Source organism: Phoca vitulina, unplaced genomic scaffold (assembly GCF_004348235.1).
Source record: "Phoca vitulina isolate PV1807 unplaced genomic scaffold, GSC_HSeal_1.0 scaffold118, whole genome shotgun sequence".
NCBI lineage: Eukaryota > Metazoa > Chordata > Mammalia > Carnivora > Phocidae > Phoca > Phoca vitulina.
Window position 1 is genome coordinate 432,036 of NW_022589821.1, and position 22,517 is coordinate 454,552.

A 22,517-nucleotide genomic window follows, 5' to 3' on the forward strand; every position below is an offset into this window, starting at 1 on the left:
GGGGGAACCGGCCCAAGTGAGAACACCCGCTTCAGAAGCTGCCACACCTGTTTCCAAAGGCACATTTAAATGTTTTTTAATTGTCACTAATAATGGTGGGAAAATTTTAGGAGATACTATGCTTTGCTTAAGACGCACAATAAATGTATTACCCAGAAAAACACGGTATGACGGGCGGGCAGGCTGTGTGTCGGCCGGCCTGCCGCGTTCCACCTGCCGTGACGTGGCACCCGGCGGCTGCCCCGGCTCTCCCAAATTCCCAGCTTCCCCAAGTTTATACACCTTTCTCCACATGTGGGCTTTGGGGACATCACTTGAAATAACTGGCCTGTTCCCAAATACATTTGCTTAACACGAGAGAAAACGGAACCTCGCCAGGCTGGGAGACAAACTGCTGACGAGCGTCCACACAGGGCCTTCGGCCCGTCCGCGTCTCCAGGGCGCCGGCTGCGTAGCAAGCAGCCCGTGTCCACGCACCGTCCGCAGATCAGCAAACAAGGTTCACGAGGAACGGGGTGGTCAGTCCCAACCTAACGCTTCCCCACCGGCAGCCCCACAGCACGCGGAGACGGCGCGGCGTGTTCTCAAGGCCACTGGGCCCACCTGCTAGCCGACAGCAGGCCAGCCTGGTGGGCAGGGGCTCTGGGGCCACGGGTTCTAGTCCTGGCTCTGCTAGTAACAAGCTCGCATCCTGGGGCAAGTCATCTCACCTCTCAGAGCTGTTTCCTCACTTGTAAAATTAAAGAATCTGACAAATGGACCCGTAAGGCCCTATCCCAAGAGCACGAGCTTTGGGCTGGAGTCGGCTTTCTCAGCACCAGCTGTCATTACCCCGAGCCTCCCAGCTCCCGACTCCTCATCTGCCCAGTGGAAACCCTGCCAGGGACTCTGTCGGGTCTGCGGTGGGTCCCTCGGAAGGCAGGAGGAAGAACGCGGCACGCTGGCACGGCCCCTCCCTGGTCCCCACAAGACAGTGAGCTCTCAGCCCCTCCACGGAGTGACCTCCACACACCCGGAGCCTCGTTTCCTGCACACGCTGCTCGCCTCTTCACTGGGGAATCAGAGTGGACACAACCCTGAACACCGTTTGAGATGTCACCTCGTTCATCTTCCAACCCAGACCACCTTGGTGGCAGAGCTGGCTCAGAGTCTCTGTGGGGATCCCACGAGTGGGGAAGTCTCTCTACCCCTTCCTCCCCAGACACCCCTCACAGTCACCACGAGAACCCCGGAAAGCCACACATGAGGGAGAAGAAGGAGGGACAGACTGAGGGTCCTCCTGCGCTCGTACTCTCTCCGCCGAGGGCCCGGCCTGACCTCCTTTAGGTCTTCGGCACGTGCAAAACCGCAGGGTCCTGCACTACAGTCGTGAGCACCGGGCGTGTTCTTTACTGCCCCCGTGGGAGGAGCACGGCTGGCTGACGTCCCTGCAAGCTTGGGAACAGGGACAAAACCAATGGCCAACAGGAGAGAGAGAGAGAGAGATGGAGCAACGCGGGCATGGCGCCAACTCACCGGCGCTGGAGGACAGGCCTGGACAGAGCACTGACAGGTGACCCTCTAGGTCTGCTTGTTTTGAGCTGTGGGATATTCCCAAGGGGGTCTGGCCAGGCACCTCGGACTTGCCTGTTCACAGACTTCCGTGGCGTTTCTCACGTGGCCCTACAACCACGTCAGTATGTGGCTCTTGGAGGACAGGCAAGGTCATATCACACGGCAGCCCCCGAGCCTGCGGGGCCTCCTCGGTGTCTGACAGACGCCGCCCCCTCCGCTTCTATCAAGCAGGCTTCCCGGTCCCACTGCGTCCACACAAGTTTTCAACCTCTGAATTCCACAGGGACTGTCACGGCCTCATGCGCGTCCCCCCTACTCACCGGCAGTGATCCGAACCGTCTACCAAACATGTCCGCCCGGGCTTCTCACAGGCACCTCAAACTCCACGCCCCCAAGCAGAATCACTGCCCCCCCGTCGCCCCCCAGTCTCCGCGGGACTGACACCGCCATCCGCCCAGCTGCCGAGGCTGGAGACTCGAGGGGCACCCTGACTCACCCCCTTTCCTTCTCCTCATCTAATGTGTCATCCAATCTCGTCAGTTCCTCCCCTAATATACCCCAAATCAGCCCGAGGAGGAGGAGGGTGCCCCCCGGCCACCCCAGCCCCGCTCACCTCAGGACGACGCCGATGCACAGGAGTGTCCCAAAGGCCAGGCTTCCTCCGGCCACCAGGAAGGCGGGCAGCGGCACCGAAGAAGAGTCTTGCACTAGGAGAAGGAAGACGAGGAGAAACAGGAGCAGGAAGAGGGAGAGAAACCACTCAGCTGGTACAGTCCAAAGCCGCAAAGGAACCTCCGTCCTAGAGGAGGAAATGCTCTGCGAGCCAGCGGGCCGCGCGAAGGGCTGACCAGCGTCCCGGCCCCAGCCAATCTGACCCCAGGACCGCACCACCTGGAGCCGCTCCGAGCTTCCAAGCTCCTGTGGCCGGCCGCAGACGCCCACTCAGCGCGGCCTTCCTAGTGGGGTTCAGCCTGTCCCCACAAGGCACAGGGGGTGCAAGACACCGAAGGCTCCGGGATGTCACCAGTGGCAGCCCCACTGAGGACAACGTCAGGAACTCGGGTTAAATCAAGTTTTCAGGGCGCCTGGGGGGCTCAGTTGTTAAGCATCTGCCTTCGGCTCAGGTCACGATCCCGGGGTCCTGGGATCGAGCCCCACGTCGGGCTCCCTGCTCAGCGGAGAGCCTGCTTCTCCCTCTCCCACTCCCCCTGCTTGTGTTCCCTCTCTCGCTGTGTCTCTCTCTGTCAAATAAATAAATAAAATCTTTAAAAAATAAAAATAAACCAGGTTTTCTCCAATGGGGTGTCATGTCTTATCTGTCCCTCCACTTGGTCCCCAAGCAGCATGGAGCCCAATGTGGAGCTTGAACTCCCAACCCTGAGACCAAGACCTGAGCTGAGACCAAGAGTCGGACACTCAACCGACGAGCCGCCCAGGAGCCCCTGGATCTTACATTCTAATCACGGGAAAGACAAACAAATGAATGTGTAATATGACCTCAGTAGTGACAGTGAAAATCAGAGGAAGAACAGAGTGACAGCAGGGGAGCTCCATCAGACGGGGTGGCTGGGACAGGTCCCCTGACAAGGGGGCATCTGAGCAGAGACCTGGATGTGTAAAGAAGCTGACCTAGTGGAGGCTGGAGGAAGAGCATGCAGGCAGAGCAAAGCAGTATGTGCAAAGGCCCTGAGGTGGGCATGTGCTGAAGAGCAAGGAGGGCAGAGTGAGTGACAGGGAGAATGGGAGAGACGAGGTCTAAGGATGGGGGCCTGACCCCACAGAGACCAGAGCTTGGACTTGTGATCTCAGAGTCACTCTGGCTGCTGGTCAGAAAAGAGTCTGTTGGGGGTTAACAGTGAAAGCCGGGAGACCAGCAGGCAGCTCCTGAAGTCCCACAGGGCAGGGGAGAGGCAGTGGCGGAGGGCCCAGGTGCCGGCGGTGGTGAGAGGGGCAGCTCCCGGATGTGTCTCCGCTAAGGGACTGGACACGGGCGGGGGTAGAAGAGGGAGCATGCCTGCCCCCAACCCCCCTCCAGCTTGAGCAACCCAGCGAATGTGTGCCAGTTACCAAGATGAGGAGGATGGAGGGGCGCCTGGGTGGCTCAGATGGTTAAGCATCTGCCTTCGGCTCAGGTCATGATCCTGGGGTCCTGGGATCAAGTCCTGCATCGGGCTCCCTGTTCAGCGGGAAGCCTGCTTCTCCCTCTCCCACTGCCTCTCTCCCTGCTCATGCTCTCTCTCTCTCTCTCTCTGTATCTCTGTGTCTCAAATGAGTAAATAAAATCTTTAGGGCGCCTGGGTGGCTCAGTTGGTTGGGCGACTGCCTTCGGCTCAGGTCATGATCCTGGAGTCCCTGGATCGAGTCCCGCATCGGGCTCCCTGCTCGGCAGGGAGTCTGCTTCTCCCTCTGACCCTCCCCCCTCTCATGTGCTCTCTCTCATTCTCTCTCTCTCAAATAAATAAATAAAATCTTTAAAAATAAAATAAAATAAAATCTTTAAACGAAAAAAAAAAAAAGATGAGGAGGATGGAGAAGAACAGGTTTGGCCCGGCAAGGGGAGGTGGCATCGAGGGTCTGTTTCAGACCCAAGTTTGAGATTTCTAGTGAGCATCACACCAAGTGGACACGTCATCCAGGCCGTTGGATAGTTGACTGGGTTATCAGACGCGGGATCTGAATTTGGGAGTCATCAGCCCACAGACAGCCTTTTACAGAGATGGGGCTAGATGAGCTCATCCTGCGAGGGCCCCTCCCCCACCACAGCCCTGGAGCCGGCACCCTAGCCTCCCCTCCCCCCACACACCACTCAAGGCCACAGAACCTTCTGTGATTCCCCCAACTGGACATGCCCTCTGTTATCTCTAAGCTGCCCTTTGCTCTATGTCCGCCTCTGTTTGGCCTGTCTCCCAGCCCTCTGTTAACTTACACGGGCCTCTTTGTCTGAGCCTGAGGGCCCCCCCCCCCCCGCCCCGCCCCCGCACAGCACAGGCCCGGGAGACAGGGGGGAGGGGCTCACTCGCCTTGAGTCCCCAGCCCCAGGCAGTTAGCAGGGCTTGCCCCCGGGATGCGGGCCTGGGCGGCCTGCGTGGGGGCAGAGGCCAAGGGCCTCCTCAGAATGCCAAGAGCCGTCAGACGCGGCTGCCCCAGGGCTGAGGCTCCAGAGTCCAGGCCCCAGGAGGCCCGCACGTAGGGCAGACCCGTGACTCTTCCTGGTGCAGATGTTGGTAAGCTCTCCTGGTCTCGCAGGTAATAGGGAAGCAGAGCCCTGGAGTCAAGGGCGCCCAAAATAAAGGCTTCCCTCAATACGTTTTCCATTTCAGACTCCAGTAACGTTGTCTGTGGCACGTGTATTCGTATTCTGGGCCAACTGAGGGACGTTTCACTGGTCTGCGCCACTCTGCTTATGGTTCCCTCAGCATTTCTGCCGTTGCCCCTTTCCTTCTGCGGACTGGCCTTCTGGCAACATTTCCAAGTCAGAGAAGCATTCTGTGCCCCTTAGACCACCAGAAAAAATACCCGGTCCTTACCTGGGAGGCTGGTTGCATTTGCAGGATTTTTAGAGAGACTACTTTCATTGTCCTTGTTAGTAGTCAGTGCCTAAAAGAGAGAGTCCCCCGTCAGCCGGTTCCTGCAGATCCCACCATCATTTGGGCCCCAGCTCAGGCACCCCCTCCAAGACCATCTGCCCTCTGTCTCAGGGACCTCTCCATTCTGACCTGACACACTCAGCATCTGCACTCTTATTTACACTAGTTGTGCTACACTTTGCCTACTCAAGGTGGGACTTCTTCCTGTCTGCCTCTCCACCAAGAGCCGGGGGCGCAGCACCGTCCCCAGAGGAGATACTCAACAGACAGGCGAACGCAGCACTGTCCCCCAGGTCCCACGCCAGGGCGTACGCGCCACCATGTCCTGGGAAAACCACAGACTAGAATCCTGGGCCCACACTCACTAGCTCTGTGACCTTGGGCAGATTTTGGAACCCCTGTGGGTGTCACTTTCTTCCCTTCTAGGCATAGCCATCCTGGCTCTGAACGTCGTTATCATCAGGATGGAACAAGACTGCAGGTGCAAGCCCAGAGCAGAGCACAGCTGGGCCAGCCCCCAGCGAGCATCTGTCCCCACACCCTGGCTCGGGTGGGAGTGATGTGGCCGCACCGCATAGGCTTCCCCCGGGAGCTGCTTCTGCTGGTGCCCGGACAGCCCTGCAGATATGGGTAAGGAGCAAGGCCCCGGGCTCCCTCCCCGGGCCGCCTAGCTCCAGGAGGCGCTGAGCCTCGCAGCTCAGCTGGCCTTTAGGGGATTGAGGACCACAGGAGGACATGCAGTTGGATGGGAAACTGGATTACCCAAAGATTTGTTAAGCAGCTTCGGAGGTAATCCTCTTTCCAGAAAATTAAGACACCAGGAGCGCACAGAGGAAGGGCTCGGATGAACTGAATTGGAGTCGCAAGCGAGGCCCTCAGTGGTGTCCACCAGTCCGGAGGTGAGACAGAAGCCGCGAGACCCAGGGGTTCTGCAGGCCAGGCCAGCACCGCTCCACGCGCCACCCTGGCCACAACAGATCTGGGACGACGGAACTGCCCTCACCCCGTTTTACAGAGGCTTGAAGACGACAGTAACGTCCACGGCCACAGCTCCAGTAAGTGCCAGAGCTGGGATCTGAACCAAATTCGGTCTGGTGCCAGCCCACAGTCCCCACCCCCGGGTGCTGCTACCCTGACCCCTTACGAGAACACGAGCTCACCTGCGTGGAGGACGACACCTCGCTCTCAGCTGGAGGGCTCCTGGATTCTGTGGGGAAGAAGACTCACTATTAATGATCCACCGACCCTGAAGTCCCGTCTGACGGGCCTCAGAAGCAGAGAAGAGCTCATTGCCGTGTTATTTAAGAGAGCTTTACGTTAGAAATAACCAAGTAGTCAACCCCAAGGGATTGGTTATATAAATGAGGATATACCCATATGTTGCAATAGTCTTTAAAAATATATTAGAAAAGGGTTGCCTGGGTGGCGCAGTCAGTCAAGTGTCCCACTCTTGGTTTCGGCTCAGATCATGATCTCAGGGTCCTGAGATTGAGGCCCACATAGGGCTCCACACTCAGAGTGGAGCCTGCTTAAGATTCCCTCTCTCCCTCTCCCTCTACCCCTCCTCCTGCTCACATTCTCTCTCTCTCTCTCTCTCGCAAATAAAATCTTTAAAATAAATAAATAAATTAGAGAAACATTGAGGACATAATGTATGAAAAACACAAGACAAAGAAAGGCTCATGTGGTCTGATCCAAAGTCCCTAAAGAAACGTATTTATATCATTATTTATTGAGTATTATACTATACACCATAACATATATTCACACACAGGAGGGAAAAAACACAAGGACACATCACCAGATATAAGCATTGTTAACATTTTAATGTTGCCTACTCACCTTTTTGCAATAAAAAATATTTAAACAAGTTCTCATCTGCCTGGGTGGGTTTGGTAGGCTTGGCCCAAGAAGGGACATGGTTCGGGCACACACAGGAGCACCCCCCCCGCCAGAGCATTATTTCTGCAGAAACCGCCCCTCCACCCCCAGCAGCAGGAGGTCAAGCATCGAAGCAAGAGCACGAATGCAAGGCCAGGCTCTGTGGCAAGTGTGAGCCCAAGGGACTCAGAGCTGAGCTGTGACAGGCAAAGGGTAGAATGCTCTGGATTTTAAAATATTTTCTTTTCAGTCCATCATTTTTCCATCAAGAAGTTAAAAATACCACAGAAATGGTTTACACAAAGAGGTGGAGCCTCTCTGAAGCAGGAGTAGACGAAGGGACAGAGGAGAAGGCGGTACTGCTTTCTGCTTGGGAGAGAATGTCCAGCAGGACCGTGCCGTCCCCAGGAGGGGAGGAAACCACACACTAGCAGCCTGGATCGGACACCAGAGCACGCTCACCCTCCCCACTGTACAGAGGAAACAGAGTCCCAGAGTGGGAAAGCAACTTGTCCGAGATCACACAGCAGATCAGCCCCAAACTAGCCTCGGGGACTGGGAAGGACGCAGCCTGATTCCTTGGTGTTCCTCCCTAGCCAAGAACAGGTAGACTCACAGCAGGGGTGACTGAAGGATGAGCAAAGGGTACGGGGCACGAACGGAAGCGAAAACCAGGAGTCGGGGGCAGCCCTACCCAGGGGATACAGTTGACCCCAGATGGCCATTGGATCCAGGGCCTCCCACACTCAGCCACACTCAGCATCATCTGTGGGCTTTGGGGTCCCATCCTTGACCTACGGCCTCAGAATCTCGGGGATGGGACCCAGACATCAGGGGGTTTTAAAGGCTCTCCAAATCCAGAGAGATGTTCAGTTAGAAGGGGAGACCCATCCAGTTTCTACCCTCAGCTCTGATCCCCAACATGGCATGTGGTCCAGAGAAGGATGTTTAACTGTTGATGGCTTAGATTTCTGGGTATAAGTGGAAATTTTATCTCAACCCAGAATGAATACAATTTTTCTAATGCATAAGAAAATTAAGTCTTACATAATAAGACTTTTTAGAAACTCCCGAGATGACCATGGGGACCCGATTCAGACCATCGTGTCCCCAGAGATGGAGGGTAAAGCAACTGCTGCGTTGTTGTGACTATAACCATCTCATTGGGCAGACGAAGAGACCCGGGCTCGAGGGACGTTAGACGACTGCTACTAGGAAAGCTAGCACCGGCCTTTGTGGGCAGCTCTCTGCAGATCCAGGCTCCTCGGCCCGAGGCTCCGTCCACCGCAGGCTCCCAGGCCCCGTGTGGCGCTCGCTGTGAGCTCCATCTCACAAAGACACCGAGGCTCAGAAAGGGAGCACATATTTTTTTCTGTTTCGGCAGAAGTATTTCATATTTCCTAAAGCCTCCCTTCAGCTGGCATGTTGGGTGAAGGAGGGGAAGGAACGGACAGCCACAGGCCCCCGTGTGCCTGGAAGTGACTCGTGGCAACAAAACCACACCAACTGTAATGATCTCCAGCATTTCTGAGCGCCTACTACATGCCAATCTCCCCACCTGGCATGGATCAATCTGTGTAGTCTCCACAACAATACTGAGACAGTATCATGATTTCCCTACTTTACAGATGGGGAAACTGAGGCACGGGAAGGTTAAAGAACTTGTCCAAAATTTTGTAAGAAGCAAGTCTTTCAGGCTCTCAGAATGAACTTTTTTTTTTTTTAAGATTAACTTATTTATTGGAGAGTTGAAGAGGAGAGCACAAGCAGGGGGAGGGGCAGAGGGAGAGAGAGAATCTCCAGCAGACTCCTGGCTGAGCATGGAGCTCGCCGATCTCCTGACCCTGAGATCACGACCTGAACCGAGATCAAGTCAGACGCTTATCTGACCGCACCACCCAGATGCCCCTGGGTTTTTTTTTTTTTTTTAAAGATTTTATTTATTTATTTGACAGAGAGAGACACAGCGAGAGAGGGAACACAAGCAGGGGGAGTGGGAGAGGGAGAAGCAGGCTTTCTGCTGAGCAGGGAGCCCGATGCGGGGCTCGATCCCAGGACCCTGAGACCATGACCTGAGCTGAAGGCAGACGCTTAACGACTGAGCCACCCAGGCGCCCCTTTTTTTTTTATTTTTAAAACCATCTCTAGGTTGAGCATTCCTCAGATTCAGAGACTCTATCTTACTCATCTTTGTGAACCTAGAACTTAACACATCTTTCTGAAAAACTGTGTAGTTAGTAAAATTTCTATTATGGAAAAGCACTTAGGGAAGACTATTAGAAACATTAAATGTAGCTGCCGCTGCGTGTGTTCCTTGTATGGAATATTTCCAAGATTAGAGGAGGTATATTCATAACAAAATGAATGAATGACAAGGTTAATAGACCACATGTGAGGGTTTTTTTCTTTTTTTCCATACGAGTTTTTTTTTTTTTTTTTTAGATTTTATTTATTTATTTGAGAGAGAGAATGAGATAGAGAGAGAGAGCATGAGAGGGGGGAGGGTCAGAGGGAGAAGCAGACTCCCCGCTGAGCAGGGAGCCCGATGTGGGACTCGATCCCAGGACTCCAGGATCATGACCTGAGCCGAAGGCAGTTGCTTAACCAACTGAGCCACCCAGGCGCCCTCCACACGAGTTTTTAAAACAAGAAACTCATTTCCATTAACTTGAGGACAGGTTTGAGTTCATTTGCTTGGGTTTTAGGATAGAGAAATGCAATATAAAAGATGGCAGAGGCCTTCATGACAGGTAAATGATCTTGACCAAGACACTGAACATCTCCTAGACATTCCGAGCAAGGCGGCTGGCTTCCTCCCAGACACACCTATGCTGAAAGGAGCGCCCGCTTGGCACATTAATATTTGCTTAAACACTGACCTGACTCTCAGCATTAGGAACAAAGAACATAACGGGCCCCGGGGATGTGATGCCCAGCATGATGACCATGACTAATAGTACTGCATTGCATATTTGAAAGTTGCTAGGAGAGTGGACCTTAAAAGTCGTCATCACAACAAAAAGAAATTTGTAACTATGCGTGGTAACGGATGCTAAGCAGACTTAATGTGATCACCATTCAGCAACATAAATATCAAATCATTAAGGTGTACACCTGAAACTAATACCATGTTATATGCCGATTACATTTCAATATAGATAAAAAATGGGGGGGCAGAGAACAGAAAACATTTTTTTCTAACTGTTTGTATATTATGAGCAGTTAAGGGCAGGGCTCGGGGGCAGGAGTACAGAGGGAAACAGGAGTGAGCCAAGAATAAAAAGCAGAAAAAGAAAGAAAAAGAGGCGGAGGGTGGTGGCAGAGAGGTGAGGTGACTGGGAGAGAGGGACGAACCCCAGTGCCCGAGCAGGAAGGGGGCACGGGGGCGGGCTTCCGGCACAGCTTCCCACTCGGGGTTCCCTCACTGCTTCACACGTGCAAACCACCCGCCAGAACGTCAATCACTGCTCCCCTCCGAGCAGACACCACACCCTCAGGGAGGAGCTGCTCCTGGGGAGCAGTCAGTCACCCCCGCTGGTCTACAGGGAAGCCCGCTGCTCTGCGGCCAAAGCGGAAAACCCACCCAGAGGCCGCAGGACACCCACGCGGCCCACGCGGCCCTCCCTTCTTTTATGAAATAATGGTAACAGTAAATGTCAATAGCTAGTTTTTACTTAACTGTTTATGTCCTTACTTAGCAAAATTAAAAGTTGGCAACCTTATATGGTCCCCAAAGACAGCGGAATCCCAGGGCCCAGGACCTGGCAAGTTAGAGCGGCGCACTGGTGACTGCTGCCGGGCCGGGTGTGCGTGTGTGTGTGCACATGCATGTGCGGCCAGGCCGGGTGTGCGTGCGTGTGCGGCCAGGCCGGGTGTGCGTGCGTGTGCGGCCAGGCCAGGTGTGCGTGTGTGTGTGAACATGCATGTGCGGCCAGGCCAGGTGTGCGTGCGTGTGCAGCCAGGCCGAGTGTGCGTGCGTGTGCGGCCTGGCTGGGTGTGCGTGTGTGTGTGCACATGCATGTGCGTCCAGGCCGGGTGTGCGTGCGTGTGCATCCAGGCCGGGTGTGCGTGCGTGTGCGGCCGGGCCGGGTGTGCGTGCGTGTGCGTCCAGGCCGGGTGTGCGTGCGTGTGCGGCCTGGCCGGGTGTGCGTGCGCGTGTGTGTGCGTGGCCGGGCTGGGTGCGCGTGTGTGTGCGGCCTGGCCGGGTGTGCGTGCGTGTGCGGCCGGGCCGGGTGTGCGTGCGCGTGTGTGTGCGTGGCCGGGCTGGGTGCGCGTGTGTGTGCACATGCATGTGCGGCCAGGCCCGCTTCAGGCCTGCTGGAGGGCGGCAAGCAAGGGGCCAGGCATGGGGAGAGGGCCTGTCAGGAGCGGCGCTGAGCGCAACGGGCACAGTCTCTCCAGAAACGCATGCCCAGGGGCTCTTGAAGGTGCAGACTTTCCCTCTTGGGACAGAAGCGGGGGGCTGGAGGGTCTGAGCTCAGGGCACCCCAAGGCCGCTCGGTGCTACTTGTTTCCTGAGCGTGGGTGAGCGGGTGAGCAGTGTGTGAGGGGGTCGAAGGGTTTGTGAGCAACAAGACATAACCCGCTTATCCTCATGGGCTTCCCAGGCCCCCGGCCCACACTCTCTTTGCAGAGGGGCTCTGGGGAGCCCAGGCTCACTCAAGGTCACCCCGTGAGAGCTGAGGGAGGAGGGGTCTGGAGAAGCCCTCCCACTGGTGAGAGAGGCTGACTGGCCTCCACGCTGTGACCCTCCTTCCGGCCAGACATCAGGGGCAGTTCTCCATGCATCAGGTGCTGTCAGGGGTGAAGGCCTTACTGGCTGGAGCGGCCCCCCTAGCCCTCTCCACCCTCCACCCCCCACCCCACCCTCAAGCAGGCTTTCCAAGGTCCGCTGCACCTGCCCCGCCCAGTCCTGTGACTCTCACACCTGTGTTCCAGCCTCCCCAAAGCCCCCTTTCCACCCGCCACACAGACAGCCATAATCCCCATCTCTGTGGGGACACTCCCACACACCCTCCACCACACGACTCAAAAACCTCCTCCATGAAGCTTTTCCTGCTCTCTCTGGGCCCCCCAGGAGCTGGGGGCCCCGCAGCCTGCCAACACTACAGTCGGGCAAACGCCCCCTGCACATTCCACAACCACTGGGAAAGTTTCTCCACACCGCCCATCCCACCTGAGCGGCTCCGGGTTGGAGTCCAGGGTAGTGATCCCGGGACACCCCCAGCCTGCCTCCTGTCACCCCAGGAACGAAGCAACACTGTATCACTAACAGCCCCAGCTGCGGATGCACCACTATTCCTGAAGGATGTTTTCTCTTTGCGCTCATAAAAACTTTTGCAAGGGGTCTCCGTCCTGGCCATCTTGAGGGTTGCCCTTGGGGTGGGGAACAAAAAAGTCACTGGAGTCAATCATCTGTAGGCTCCAACATTTCAGGAAAAGGGGACAGTATGTGCCCGGCCCCAAGCAGACCCTGAAGAGGAGCAGACAGGCAGAGAGAGACTGGTCGTCCTCGTCAGCACCTGCCTGGCCCGGGGTCACGGGGAACAAGGCACCATGCACGTCAGCCCACGCTGGGGCCCACCACGCCAGGGGCAGCTCGCGTGGAAGAGAGCGCAGAGAGCACACCCAGCTGCCGCAGATCCAGACAAGTCTGCTATCACAAGGGGCAGGCCAGAACAGACTGGTGAAAAGTAAATCATGCAAAGTATTTCTTTAATAAAACTGGCCAGAGCTTGTTTTAAAAACAAACAACTCTCCGAAGGGAATAAGACAGATCACAGCATCATCCCCCCCGACACATGGCAGGGCTGAGGCTCTGAGAGGTCCTACAGCCTGACTCCCCGGTCCAGCATGCTTCCACAAGCCCCGTGCCCCCCGGAGGTGACCAACTCCACGCTGAGGCTGGGAGGCAGGAACAGCCTGCGTCTTCAGGTCCTGGGGGTTGGGAAGCCCACTGGTGCCCCAAACAGCCAAGGAACTGCACTGTCAGTAAAACTCACTAAACCTCACTCTCCAGACGTGCTCCCCGATCTCCAACCTCAGCCCCTCACATTAGCCACCCAAGCTCCTCTGGCTCTGCCCTCAGCAGGCGGGGGGGGGGGGGGGGGGGCGGGGGAGCAGGGGGAGGGGCAGCCAGTTTCTCTCTTGGGCATATTTGCCACTGGCTTTGAGGACCCCCCCAAAACCACATGTGCACAGGATGGGGTTCTCAAATGCTTCAGCTGCTTATGGGAGGAGATATGTGTCCTGTCCGAGCCTCTGAGGGTCACTCCAACAAGGCACAGAAGCCCAGCAGCTCGAAGCTGAACAGAGACGGGACCCAGTGCTGGCCAGGCGGCCCAGCTGCACCGTCTCCCACTGTGGGGGGCACGTCAGTAATTTCAAGAGGGACACCCACAAAGGAGACCAGGTTCAGAGGAAGGTGGCAGACAGGTAGCAGACCGGTGAGGAACCCATAGGCCATCCCACACAGCAGCCTGGGAAGAGACACCCGAGCAGACGCGGGTCCTCTGGGAATCCCAGAGAACTTTGGGAGAGCAGACCAGCAGCCTTGTCTCCAGAAGACAAGGTGGGGTTCACATGGGAAAGAACTTTTCTTCTTTTTTTTTTTTTCAAGATTTTATTTATTTGCGAGAGAGAGAATAAGAGATAGAGAGCATGAGAGGGAGGAGGGTCAGAGGGAGAAGCAGACTCCCCACTGAGCAGGGAGCCCGATGCGGGACTCGATCCCGGGACTCCAGGATCATGACCTGAGCCAAAGGCAGTCGCTTAACCAACTGAGCCACCCAGGCGCCCTAGAACTTTTCTTCTTGAGCAGGCATTTCTCCAAGGAAGACATACAAATGGCCAGAAGCACATAAAAAGATGTTCAACATCACTATTCATTATGGAAATGCAAATCAACCTCACAATACCACTTCACACCCAGTAGGATGCTATTATCAAAGAACAAACACACAAAACACAGAAAATCCCAAGTGTGGAGGAGGATGTGATCGGATCCCTGGGCATTGCTGATGAGAATGTAAAATGGTGCAGCCACGGTGGAAAACAGTGTGGTAGTTCCTCAAAAAATTAAAAATAGAACTACTGTATGACATAGCAATTTCACTTCTGGGTATTTACTCAAAAGATCTGAAAGCAGGGCCCCAAACAGATATTTGTACAGCAGTGTTCACTACAGCATCTGCCACGGCAGCCAAAAAGTGGAAGCAACTCAAGTGTCTGTCCACAGATGAGTGGACAGGCAACACGTGGTCCATCGTGCACGAATATTTCTCAGCCTCAAAGAGGAAGGAAACTCGGACACTTGCTACAACACGGATGAACCTGGAGGACATCACGCTATGTGGAATAGACCCGTCTCCAAAACGCAACTACCGTTTGATTCCACTTACATGAGGAGTGACTCTCAGAGACAGAGAGCAGGTGGTCCCCTCCATGTCTGATGGGGACAAAGTTTCAGTTCTGCAGGATGGAGAGTTCTGGGAGTGGATGGGGGACGGCTGCACAACAGCAAGATTTTACTTAACACCACTGAATAGATACTTAAAAATGGCTACAGTGGTAAAAATTAAGTTACATATATTTTACCATGATTCAACATTTTTTAAAGACAAAGAAAGAACTTTCCAACAAAATGGAATTTTGGGGGTGCCTGGGTGCCTCAGTGATTAAGCGTCTGCCTTCGGCTTAGCTGATTGTCCCAGGGTCCTGGGATCAAGCCCCACATCGGGCTCTACCCCTTCCCCCTGCTCATGATCTCTCTCTCTTTCTCTCTAATAAATAAATTTTAAAATCTTTAAAAAAAATTTTCAGCAGTTAAAAAAACACATTAATCATGCAGTTACGAAACAACACATTTTTGGAAAATATTTGATAACATGAGAATGCTCACAGTATTCTCCACACACACACACACACACACACACACAAATGTACTTAGAAAAACGAAAGAAGCATACTAAAATGTTCTCGCTGGTTTTCTCGAGGTGGTAAAGATACTGATAATAATTATTTTTCATACATTTGTGGAATTTTTCATGTTCTATATCAAGCACAGTAATTTCAGTAATTCCCCAAAGGAAATTATTATCACCTTTAACATCTTTTAGTAACTGTGGTACACCAAACCCAGCTACAAATTCTTTGTGGTTCCTCCCATCAAGCTGTGGAGTGACTTCCCCCGCCTGCGCCTCTGTGGCCGGCAGGAAGCTGACGGCCACAGGGAGAGCCGAAGGCCCCAGCTGCCACCAGCACCGCGAGTCGGACCGGCAGCTGGTCCCGCAGGTCCCGGCGGGAGCTGCCTACCTGGCTTCCTTCCAAAATCCTGAGTGGATACATGGTTGCTATTTCAGCACCGCTTTGGGGGTGACTTGCTACATAGCGACGAAGCTGAAACATCCGCGCCACGCCCACCACACCACGCCCACCACAGTACCTGTCCAGGGGGTGCCCGTGGCCTCCTGGCTCCAGGCGCTCCAGGAGCCGTGCCCGAACTCCTCCCGCGCCCGGAGCTGCACCACGTGCCGCATGCCTCTCCAGGCATCGTGGATGATGCAGTGGTGCTGGAGCTCCTGGACCTGCGGGCGGGGGCACAGCGACAGCGGGGTGAGGCCCGGGGGCTCTGGTCAGGCAGCCCTGGGCCACCCTGCCCTTCGGCTGCATGCTCTCTCAGGTCCAGGGAGTGAGAGCTCCAGGAGGCACAGAGACGCTCGGAGCCTCAGGGCGCGACGGGGCTCCCGGGGCCGGGCCGTGGAAGCTGTAAGTCCCGCCCACACAACCCTGCGGGCCACGCCCTCGACCCGCGTGTGGCCCAAGTGCGGGCCGCGGTCCTGGCGTCCTCTCAGACAGGCCTGTGATCATCGTTCCTATTTGCGGCGCGAGACAACTAGGGCTCAGGAGGAGTCGGAGACTCACCCAAGGCCTGCACGCTGAGTCACAGAGCAGCACCCAGAACCGTGTTCTCCGTGCCAGGAGCCCTGAGTACCCCGCCACACTTTACCGTCCGGAAGTAAAGAGGAATTTACCATCCACGTGGAGAACGTCTTTGACCGTTCAGCCCGGTACCGGAGCTCGAACTGCAGCCTGTAGAAATAGGAGTTCCAGGAGGGGGGGTCTTCCCAGGTGACGCTGAGCCAGCGGGGATTTCCGTCCACAGCAGTGACAGTGACGTTGGCAGGCGGGTCAGGCTGCACTGTGGGGGAGGAGAGCAGGCTCCCATGCGGCAGCGAGTGTGGTGCACGTCCCCCCGAAACAGGCAGCACCCCACCCCAGCGCCCAGACCACTTCCCCGTGCCATCTTGCCAGGGCCCCCGTCCGCCTGCCAGGCCCCTGGCAGAGGAGGCCCCAAAGGGCACCGGCTCAGCAAACCCCGGCCCGCCCGGCCCCGCCCCCGAGCATCTGTGAGGGGCTGTCCGAGGGCACGGGGGCCTCCGGGCTGGGGTACGGGAGAGCTTACTCACGGATTCCGTAGCCCTCAAACGTGTGGGGTCTGCCGGACTTGCTTCCAGCACTGTTGCTGACGCACAGGGACACGACATACAAGGAGTTGTCTCCCTCCGGGACCTCCAGCAAGCAGGAGAACTTCCGGGACCCCTGGGCATACAGGCACGGCTCCTGGGAGTCCCCCAGCGGGCTGCTCCGGCTGTGGGCACAGGGTGAGGGCAGGCTCGCCAGCAGCGTCTGCCCTTACTCAGGGTGGGCGAGGGGAACGGAGACAAAATGCTCCACACCCAGCAGCACTTAGTAGGTCTTGTGAACCTCACCAAGCCTGTTTTCTCATTTGAAAGTGGGAGTATTAGTAATACCCACGTCACAGGGGTTTGTTAGGGTTCGCTGACCACGGAGTGAGACATCAAGGTTACTGCCTGGCCCGGCCAGTCAAAATGCTGAGCTGAAGAGCACACTTGGCCCCTGAGGCACTGGATGGGGGAGCCTCCCAGCCTCGTCCCAATGCAGGTGCCGCAAGGAGTCCGGAGAGGCCCCATCCCCAGCCTCAAGCCTCTAACGAAACGCCTTCCCCCGGGGGGCGAGGACAGCCAGTGGAACAGCCAAGCACAGGGCCCGCAGGCTCCCCGAGGAGGTGGGGGCATCTCCAGCCGATGGGCCCGGAAAAGACTTCTGGGTGGCCACAGATACTCAAGGTGAGTCAGACGCGGCCCCACCTGGCCCACTTACGACATGTGCGGGCGCGGGAAGTGCCGCAGCCACTCGCCCTGCCGCTGGGGCCACAGATCACTGCTGACTCAGGTGTAGACCCCGGGCCCAGAACAAACTCCTTCCCTCTGGGCAGCCTGCTCCTCCGTTCCCAGGGGGAGTTAGCGCCTCCAGCCCACCCAACGCTGAGGAGGTGGGTCGCCAGGGAGGGCTTGAGGATGGGCGTCTCCCCAGCAGCCCCAGTAAGTACCGAGCCCAGGGCAGGTGCTGGGGAAGAACGGGTGAGCCAGCCCGGTGGGGCGAGGCTGTAACCTGCACGCACACACCTCTTCCCCGGGGCCTGCGGACCTCCCCCCGCCCAGGCACAGGGTCCCCAGGTGCCGCTCCCCGCCCGCTTGCTCAGTCCAGGACAGGGGAGGTGCGTCACCCGAACCGGCTTTCTGTGGCTAGTCTGGGCAGCCGCCAGCCACGGTGCAGGACACCCTGTCCGGGGACAAACACCCTCCAGGTCCCAGACAATTACACCCACAACCCAGCTCGGGTTCTGCAGGGTTCCAGTTCTCCCTATGGGCAGCGGTGCCCTTTGCAGATGAACAGTGTGCTCAGTTCTGCACGGAGACCGGGCCTGACAACTCTGCAGACAGACACCATGGAAACCAACCGCCTGCTGAAGTCACTGCTCAGATTTTTGACACTGACGACACAGCTCAAACTCCATTACGGACACCTGGACGGAGGGGCCCTGCGCTGGGGACGGAGGCTCATGTGTTTTCTGCAGCTCCCTGCTCCTCACAGCCGTCCTGGGCTCCTCCCAGGCCCAGCGGTGCCTTGGGCTCCTACACCCGCCCTCTCCCCGCCCCAGCCCACTGCTCTAAGGCCTGTCTAGGGGAAAGAGCCTGACAAAAGGCTCCCACCATCAAGACTACTGGGGAGCTCTTGCCCTCACAGGGGGGCACCTCTGCATCTTCTTCAGAGCACACCCCAAACCTGACATTTTGGATAAACTCAGACAGACTGGGATCTGATTCCTAGCGGAGCCACTTACAAGCAAGATGACCTTAAAGCAAGTTCATGGCTGGCTCAAGCTCAGCCTCTCCACCATGTTAAACAAGGAAAACGACACCCCCTCCCTCCCCAAGACTGTGTGGTCATGAATGCAGCACCGCCCAGCCGGCAAGTTCTCGGTAGGTCCCCCACTCCCTCCTCCCCATCCCAAAGTGATGACTTCCCAGTGATGAAGTCTGGGAACCACTGGCCAGAAGCCCACTTGCTGTAGTGAGAGCCGTCAGCCCTCGAGGGGCCTCAGTAAGGATGGAGAAGACACGGACACACAGCCCGGCCCGGATACTCACAACTTCCTCACCAGTAACGTGGCCCTGGTCGTCGGGGAGGGTGGGCGCCGAGGACCCCACTCACAGACTACCTTGCTGAGGGGACTCTTCCGGAAGCAGGTGAGCTGGGGCTCCTCAGGGGGCACTGAAGGGAGAGCACAGCCGGTGTGAGGAGGGAGCATGGCCCTGCAGCCAGCCAGCCCCGAGGCCAAACGGCAGCCCCCCAACACACACACTCGCGCGATCTTCCCAACAATGGTAAGGTAATAAAATTAACCATATTGACCACCAGGGACACTGGGCACAGGGGTGAAGCTGGGAAGGAGCACCCAAACCCAGGCCGCAGGCTGTTACCCGGGCCTCTGCCCTAAGCACTCAGGCCAGGGGGAGGGTGGAGTCCCCGTCAGGCAGATGCCCCCACCCAAGAGGAGGCTCCTCCATCTCACTGCTGGCAGACGTCAGTGGATCTTTCCCCGAATTTGTTGGGCCAAGGAAATAACAGGAATTTAAAGGGACAGCTGGGACCTGTCTCCTAGCACTCTGAGCTCGCACTCACCGTCCACCAGCAAACGCACGGTTCCGGCCAGGCGGCCGTCCTGGTAACATGAATAGTTTCCGGAGTCACTGAGCTGCACCGACCTCAGAAGCAGCCTCCTTCCCACGGCAGCCCAGCCGCTCTGGTGTGAGCCTGCCACACGGTTCCCCAGCAGCCAGTGAACGGTGGCCTTGTCCCCCGGCTCCCCGCCCGGGCAGGTCAGGGTCACACTGGCCCCAGGCAGGCTGGTCATCGTATCGCTCACCACCTCTGCGGAGGGAGAAGACACTCGGTAAGCCTATAGCAGCCTACAGCAGCCGGGAAGGACTTTGCTTCTGATCTGGGAAGCCAGGGGCTTCAGAACCACACGTCCCTCAAGCCCATCCGCTGGCCCAGGCCACGGCCCCCAGGGGGCCTCCGGAAGCCGCCCCTGGCCACCCAACTCCCTCGGTCAGAAAACCCTTGGGGCGCCTGGGTGGCTCAGTTGGCTAAGCATCTGCCTTCGGCTCAGGTCATGATCTCAGGGTCCTGGGATCGAGCCCCGCATCAGGCTCCCTGCTCTGGGGGGAGTCTGCTTCTCCCTCTGCCTCTCCCCCACCCCATGCTCACACACTCTCTCTTTCACATAAATAAATAGAATCTTTTAAAAATGTATAAATAAATAAAAATAAAAATAAATTAATTTTTAAAGAAAAAAGAAACCCCTCAGGGGCCTGCCACTGTCCACAGCATGAATTCCAAGCGTGAGGCCTGGCTCACAGGGCCTTCTGCCACCCGTCTCCCCAGCGCTTGCAGGCCTCATCTCTCCCCACGCCCCTCAGAAGGTACAGTGCCCCTCCCCCACCCCACACGACCTCCTATGTCAGGTCTCAGCCTCAATATCCCCTCCCTGAGGCCTTCCCTCACCCCCAGCTGAATCAGGCCGCCACCAGGTGCGGTCTTCCTCACCTCGTCACCCATCACACGCTGCCATATGGTTACCAAGTCTGTATCTGTCTTCTCTCCGAGACTCTAAGGCCACAAGAATCGACACCCTGTTTTCTTGTGTTATATTTCAGTGCCTGGCCCACTGCCTGGCACATGACAGGGGCCCACCCGACACACGATGGGGTAGTGACTGAATGAATGCACGCAGATACCCAGCTGGGGCTCACAAGACGCAGGACCAAATGAGAAGTCTCAGGATCCCTGGAGCGTCACCATAGGTGGCCCATTTTACAGACAGTAAGACACAGAGGTCTGCCCAAGGTCACCAGTAAGCTTGCTGCACAACTGGGGTGTGGCCCTCTGTCCGGGGACCCACTCCTGTCTATGAAACCTGTAGGACCACGCTATTTTTATTCTAGGGAGCAAATTAGAAGGTAAAAAATAAATGTGCTCCCTACCCCTGAAAAATATCATGTATGTGCTACTCAAGGAAAATAATATTGAAAATTAAAGGAACAGGTAAACTTTTTTTAGTATAGGTTAAATAGAGTCACAGAATTTGAGATAAAACTAGTCTAACCAATTAATTAAATGAGTCCACCCAGCTAAGGGAATCGAGGCCAGTTTTCATATTAAGCACACTTGGCCCTTCAAACGATTTATTAGCGAGGAGCAGCAATAAATCTGGCCAAAGATTTCGGAAAAGCCCAGCAGGAACCGCCCTCACCTTCTCCCGAGCTCCCGGGCCTGGAGGGCCAGCATCACCGTGTCTGACCTGCTAAGCCTTCTTGCTCGGGAGGACTTTATGTCACACTTGGCAGGCTGTCCTTCCTCCCGCCCATCCAAAGTGGCAGTCAGAGGGACTAAGGGTCAGCGAGCCTTCCAGGAGGAGAGCACCCCCAGAGCGACCGCTGGACACAGCTCACGGCCTTCAGGTGTCCTCCTCACTTCACCACGTGGAGCCTGATGCCCCCCCCCCCCCAGCACCCTCTGCCCTGAGGCTGGCAGCTTGGGGACAGGGGCAGGGTAGCTGCCGGTCCTTGCCAGGTTTCTTCACCAGAGCCTTGGACTCTGGATGAGAAAGGTAGTTGAATCTCACCGTGCAGGGGGTCAATTTGGGCAGGTTCCTTAGACCCCTTGGCCTTGATATCCCCTCCCTCTGTCCTACATTCCACAAATATTCGAGAAGGCGCCCAGCGGCAGGGGCCAGTGAGGAGGACACCGGCAGCAGAGAGACCCTGCCCTCAAGGACAGGAGACGCATTCCCCACAGCAGAACGGGGACACAGGAACCACACTTCCCAACAGCAGCAAAGTCCCAGCCCCCCGAAGCTCAGGTCCCCTGAGGGTGCTTCCCTGCCCAGATGGCTTGAAAGGGCTCTGAAAAGCCCGAATTACAGCACACCCTTCATATGGAATCCTCAATAATGTATTTCCAGCGTTTCAGATATGGTTTTTAAAGGTACTCCCAAATACTGAACACACGCACAGTAATACATGTAATACACACAGAAGGTAGGAAGCATGAGACACCCCCAGCCCTCGCACAGCCACTGTCCCGGAAGCCCTGCCCTGGCAGTGTTACAGTTTGGGTGCAACCGTCCTTTACCTTTGATAATAGGTTCACTGTGCACAGACCCCTAATTTTTTCTTGGCCTTGATTGATTTGGAGGCTTTATATAAAAGGTCTGTATGTAGTCTGCTGGAACGTGCTTTCGCCATTCATTATGGCTCTGGGACTCACCCACCTTCATGCCTGTGATACTCCACTGTGCACTCAAGTGGTTCTCCTGCTCCGCGAGGGCTGGGTGGCTTCCAGCGTCCTGCTGCACCAGGGTGTGGCGACCAACTTTCTCACGTGTGCTCCTGGTCATTTGCCCAGGACTCTCCTGGAGCAGGACTGCCAGTCCCAGTGCGTGTGTCACATGTGTCCTGTTCCCTCATGACCAAACACGCAGTCAATGCGTGTACGCCGATGGGCACCAGATGGGTGCGCCTGGCCCACAGAATGATTTCCATCTGTGCCCGATGAGGCTCTGTTTTAGAAGACCCGCCTAACCTCTACACCTGAGATCAAGTCACATGCTCTATGCACGGAGCCACCAGGCACCCCTATCTTTTGTTTGTTTTTTTAAGATTTTATTTTTACCACCCAATACTTCTGATCACCGTATCCATATTTTTACTTCTCCATTTTCCACTTGCTAAAGCAGCTCTAAGGATGAAAGTTAACACAGATGTCAAGCTCACACACAAGCTACCACCACTGTAGGAACTAAGACGGAGATACCGCCGAAGAGGACTGTGCTGGTCGGCGCGGAGCTTCACGATCCCTCATCAGCTGAGGAGCGGAAATCAGAATTCACCTGACACAACAGACCCAACAGACACAGGCAGGTTGCACGAAGGTCCACACGTGGCTCATCCTTTCATTGACACTTTCCCCAGCCATGACTGTGAGACAGGGGCTCCCACTAATACTCATCAAAGAACTCAGCGTGTGCTTAATGCAGGTTTAATGTAGGGTGCCCGAGAGGGACCC

General features: G+C 56.1%; 1 protein-coding gene across 2 annotated transcripts in view; it reads right to left on the reverse strand.

Annotated features, from left to right (window-relative positions):
- IL6R (interleukin 6 receptor) overlaps positions 1 to 22,517 on the reverse strand; it is a 41,733-nt gene that overhangs the window by 6,200 nt on the left and 13,016 nt on the right. The window contains exons 2-10 of one of the 2 annotated variants that reach the window (XM_032398658.1): positions 19,071 to 19,319; positions 18,536 to 18,659; positions 16,490 to 16,671; positions 16,055 to 16,221; positions 15,466 to 15,607; positions 6,302 to 6,348; positions 5,904 to 5,990; positions 5,082 to 5,151; positions 2,168 to 2,261 (exon numbers count right to left, since the gene is read on the reverse strand). In XM_032398658.1, the coding sequence (XP_032254549.1) occupies positions 2,168 to 2,261; positions 5,082 to 5,151; positions 5,904 to 5,990; positions 6,302 to 6,348; positions 15,466 to 15,607; positions 16,055 to 16,221; positions 16,490 to 16,671; positions 18,536 to 18,659; positions 19,071 to 19,319 (1,162 nt within the window). The remainder of the gene's footprint in view (positions 1 to 2,167; positions 2,262 to 5,081; positions 5,152 to 5,903; positions 5,991 to 6,301; positions 6,349 to 15,465; positions 15,608 to 16,054; positions 16,222 to 16,489; positions 16,672 to 18,535; positions 18,660 to 19,070; positions 19,320 to 22,517) is intronic. The other variant, XM_032398660.1, reaches the window with a different exon arrangement.